Genomic DNA, 3,843 nt, shown 5'->3' with positions numbered 1-3,843 from the left:
TATAGTGGTTCTATGCTACCGCTACGGATGCATTTCAATCAGAGATAGTTCAGTCATTAATATGATATCAATAATGTGTCTTCATCTACGCAGTCCGAGGGTTCAATAACGAAACACTTGGGGTAAATTTTATATCCTGTTTCGTTTTTAAAGTGATATCTTAGACGGTGAATATACACTTTACTTATGCTTTAGAGTTGTGATGGCAAAAGCCTGTATGAGTTTAAACAATATATGGAAAAATGTTCATGCAAACATGGGTCCCAAAATGTTCTGTTTCCGTTAATAAAACGGTAAATCATGCTTAAAATTTTAACTCGTTTTTCTGTTTGAAAGTATCCAAGTTAGAAATCCTGAACCATTGAAGTTACAATGTTATATCTACTATTTAAAGCGCGTAGTAACATCCATGTTACATTTCTGACTTGGCATCAAAGGGTGCCAGTTACAACAACTTTCACACGACATTTGTAGTTGTAACTTTTATCTTGTGTGTTTAACATACCTACAATAAATTTTGCTTCAAAACCTAAAAAAACAGTCATTTTTCTGTTAATCAGGTACTCTTGTAAAATTTCAGTATTTCGATCCATTAAACAAGAAAACAACGATTTTTTTTCAGATGAGGTAGATATTAGAACAACAAATGTTCCTGTGTTCTGAATAGCCCGCATAATAATTATTCCGCTGCATATCTTGAAATGTTTGTATGAACTTTTTCCATATCTTCCTATGGCGTCTGTTAACACAACTCTGAAGCACTCCGTATAAATAGACGAAACGTAACCAAAAGCAGATAACGAGTGTTGACAATTAATTGTGAATATATAATTAATTATATCAATCCCAAAAAGTAAACTAAACTAACTTATTGGATAAAAAATTAAAAACCAGTCACGTTTTAAAGTCAATATTATTGAACGTTATTCTGACAATTAAAATAAAGTCATTAAATTCTTGAAACTCAAATAACAGAGAAACAACCGAAACATTTCACTCAATTAAGTGTTGTATACCATTATTGAATTTGAAGCAACAACTTGAAGGTCTGTGTACCGAAACACTTACCTACCTGAGAACCCCAAACCTACAGCATGTTGATGATTTTTGAATACCAAATGGCAAATACTTTTCATAATGCAGAAAATATTACGAAGTTCATGTACCGTTTCAAGTATGTTTTATCAATAAAACTTGTGATGGTTTTTAGGAATTGGAAAAACTTCAGAACTAGCTCAAAAAACTGCTTCAGGCGAAGCTGGTAAAAAGGGCTACTATGGGCAACACTCCAGTGAAAAAGGGGAATTAGGACATCACGATAAAGAAAACCATAAAAACATATACGCAGAAGCGGGTAAGCATCAAAGTGTAAAATTAATGTCATTTGGCGTATCAAGTTTCGGCGCTAATGCGAGACTTTCTCCATGACCCGATGCACACATGTTTAGCCAAAACCAAAAATATATAATTTCTGGAGGTTGTTTGATAAGGTTCCCGCAACTTGAGTAACTACTAATTTAAGTGATACCCTAAACATCTTTTATCGCTACAAGTTCAACTTTTTTAACGGCAACAAGACTTTTGAAAACAATAAAATGATATGGTTTGGTTTTTGTATCTATTATTTATTGGCATTGCTACGTCATGAAGAGCAGTGTTGATAAATCTATAAACAAAATATGTCTTAAGTGAAAAAAACAGTTTTTTCGTTTAAATTCAAAAAATTTATTAAAGTTAAATTAAATGTCACATTTTGTTTTAAAATTTTCTTATCACTCTAAACTGCTGACTATTAAATTCTGTTAAGCAATTACTTCTCAATCAAAAAATCATAAATTGAGTAGATTTTATTTAGTTGTCGTCTGTTTTTGGTAAAGTTTGCTTGTTTTAGCCTGATAGTGTAACAAATTGCACTCAAGTGTTTTTTAAGTCAGTTGGTTTGTTTAGAGCGTGTTTTATAACATAGTTTTATAAATGGTGGGGTTTATAGAAAACCAATATTTTTCAATAATCCTAAATGGCATGATACGTTACTTGAACTTTTTAAAACTCATACATTTTACTACATACATTATACGTATGTACTCTCTGTATGAAATGGTTTATTTTAATTATTATGATTTTTTCTCTATAATCCAGTAATCCGAACATTCCAATAATCCGGCAGCTTCTGGTTTTCAATAGTGCCGGATTAGTGAGATCGTGCTGTATTATGTTTGATTTTAATGAAAATGAAGTTCAATTACTCATTTATTCACAAAGTTTATTATTAATTTTTTAATTATTCACAAAACTCATATATTCAAAGAAAATGTTTTGCTTCATCAGGTGGTAATAAGAAGTCTCATCATCATGACGATGGATACTATGCTGATGGTCATAAAGCCACTCATGACGAAAATGGTTATCATTTTGTCGACAAGGGCAGCTATGCGAAAGGGCACGACACTAAAGGTAGAATAATTGTTATCAATCCCTAATATTACCCAACATGATATCTTGATGTTTTTTATGGTAATAATTTTTTTTATAATGCCATTCCTTTAGGTCATCACATTGTTCAGCGACTGAATGAATTCGAAAAGAAGAAGGAATTCTTTGACGAAGATCACGATGAAGCTCACAAGGAAAGACATGGATCTTTTGACGTGGGTGAAGCGTTTAAAAAAGGTGAAGTGCAACATGGAGGTCATACCAACAAAGCTTCTACAGCAGAAAAATATGGAAGTTCAGCAAAATCAGAAAAGGGAGCGTTTAACGCTGAAGAAAGTGGACATGACAAATCAGCCGGCATCGATCAAAACTTTAAAAGTGCTGAAGAGCAAGCAAAGAAAGGAATTGCTGTTGTCTTTAAGGAAGTGGGGCTCAGCGATAAAAAAGTTTTATAGACTGAAAGTTTTTGATCATTTTGTGTAAATATATTTATTGTAGCTGGATGTAATTGAAAATATATGTTGTAGTTCTACCGAAATCTGGTAGCTTTATTTTGAGAAATGATATGCAGTTAGCTGATTGTGTTTGTTGTAGCGTTGGTTTTCTCATTGTGGTGTTTAAAACGTATAAGTCTATCTGCGAAACTAACAAAATTTCAAAAGAGTTTCCAAAAAGTTCGGTTAATCGTTTGACTAGGAAGTTTACAGAAGTCCTTCTTTTGTTTAAATTGTTGGACAGTTTCTGTTCAATTTTTATATGGTAAAAACTTGGCCGGACGACTCGCGTTTTTTGATTTGCTCTGATAAGCAGACAGTGGATCAAAACAGAAAATATTTGCATCACTACAAATTATCACAACATTAACTTCCATTTATTGATAACGGTATATTCTTAGGCATATATATGTAAAACGAAATTTTTTTGTTAATAATTATTGGCACAAAATAGTAATTCAGGTAATGTATTTTCTTGGGTATTGTATGGATGTTGGCTTCTCAAAAGCTAGAAGACCGAAGCGTTGAAAATTGAATCTTTTAGATAAATCATTTTAAAAATGTACATTACAAAAGTCTTTACGCGGAAAATATTAAGAACACTAATTTCTTCTGCGAATTCAGTAGAATTAATATACAGAGACAAAATGGACAAACAACCCCCACAACTGGACCATACTGAATCCCCTTTGCCTCACAAGACCGACAAAACACTCCCGTTTCCGTTCCCCAACAGATACTTTACTAGAACACCTACAAACGCAACTGAACTAAGGACTAATATCTGTTTGTTTTGTAAGCCAGGAGTTTTTACTTTTTTTTTTTTTTCTTTGTATAGCTGATTAATTTATACGAACGTTAGGAATAGGAATTAATTTTAGAATAAGCTAGGCTAAGGCACATATATACTAAACAA

At 32.3% G+C, this 3,843-nt stretch overlaps 1 protein-coding gene across 2 annotated transcripts in view; it reads left to right on the top strand.

The window, feature by feature from the left end:
• LOC109541917 overlaps positions 1–2,967 on the top strand; it is an 11,583-nt gene extending 8,616 nt beyond the window's left edge. Inside the window, exons 1-4 of one of the 2 annotated variants that reach the window (XM_048670738.1) lie at positions 894–1,156; positions 1,211–1,354; positions 2,329–2,454; positions 2,548–2,967. In XM_048670738.1, coding sequence (XP_048526695.1) covers positions 1,138–1,156; positions 1,211–1,354; positions 2,329–2,454; positions 2,548–2,888 — 630 coding nt within the window. In that variant the 5' untranslated portion in view covers positions 894–1,137 and the 3' untranslated portion in view covers positions 2,889–2,967. Of the gene's footprint in view, positions 1–893; positions 1,157–1,210; positions 1,355–2,328; positions 2,455–2,547 lie in introns of those variants that run through there. The other variant, XM_048670737.1, reaches the window with a different exon arrangement.
• The last annotated feature ends 876 nt before the right edge of the window (positions 2,968–3,843 follow it).

Source organism: Dendroctonus ponderosae, unplaced genomic scaffold (genome assembly GCF_020466585.1).
Source record: "Dendroctonus ponderosae isolate FM_Combo_2020 unplaced genomic scaffold, Dpon_F_20191213v2 Dpon_F_20191213_1, whole genome shotgun sequence".
NCBI classification, from domain to species: Eukaryota; Metazoa; Arthropoda; class Insecta; order Coleoptera; family Curculionidae; genus Dendroctonus; species Dendroctonus ponderosae.
Note: the sequence above shows the minus strand (reverse complement) of the source record. Positions and strands in the feature narration are given on the sequence as shown.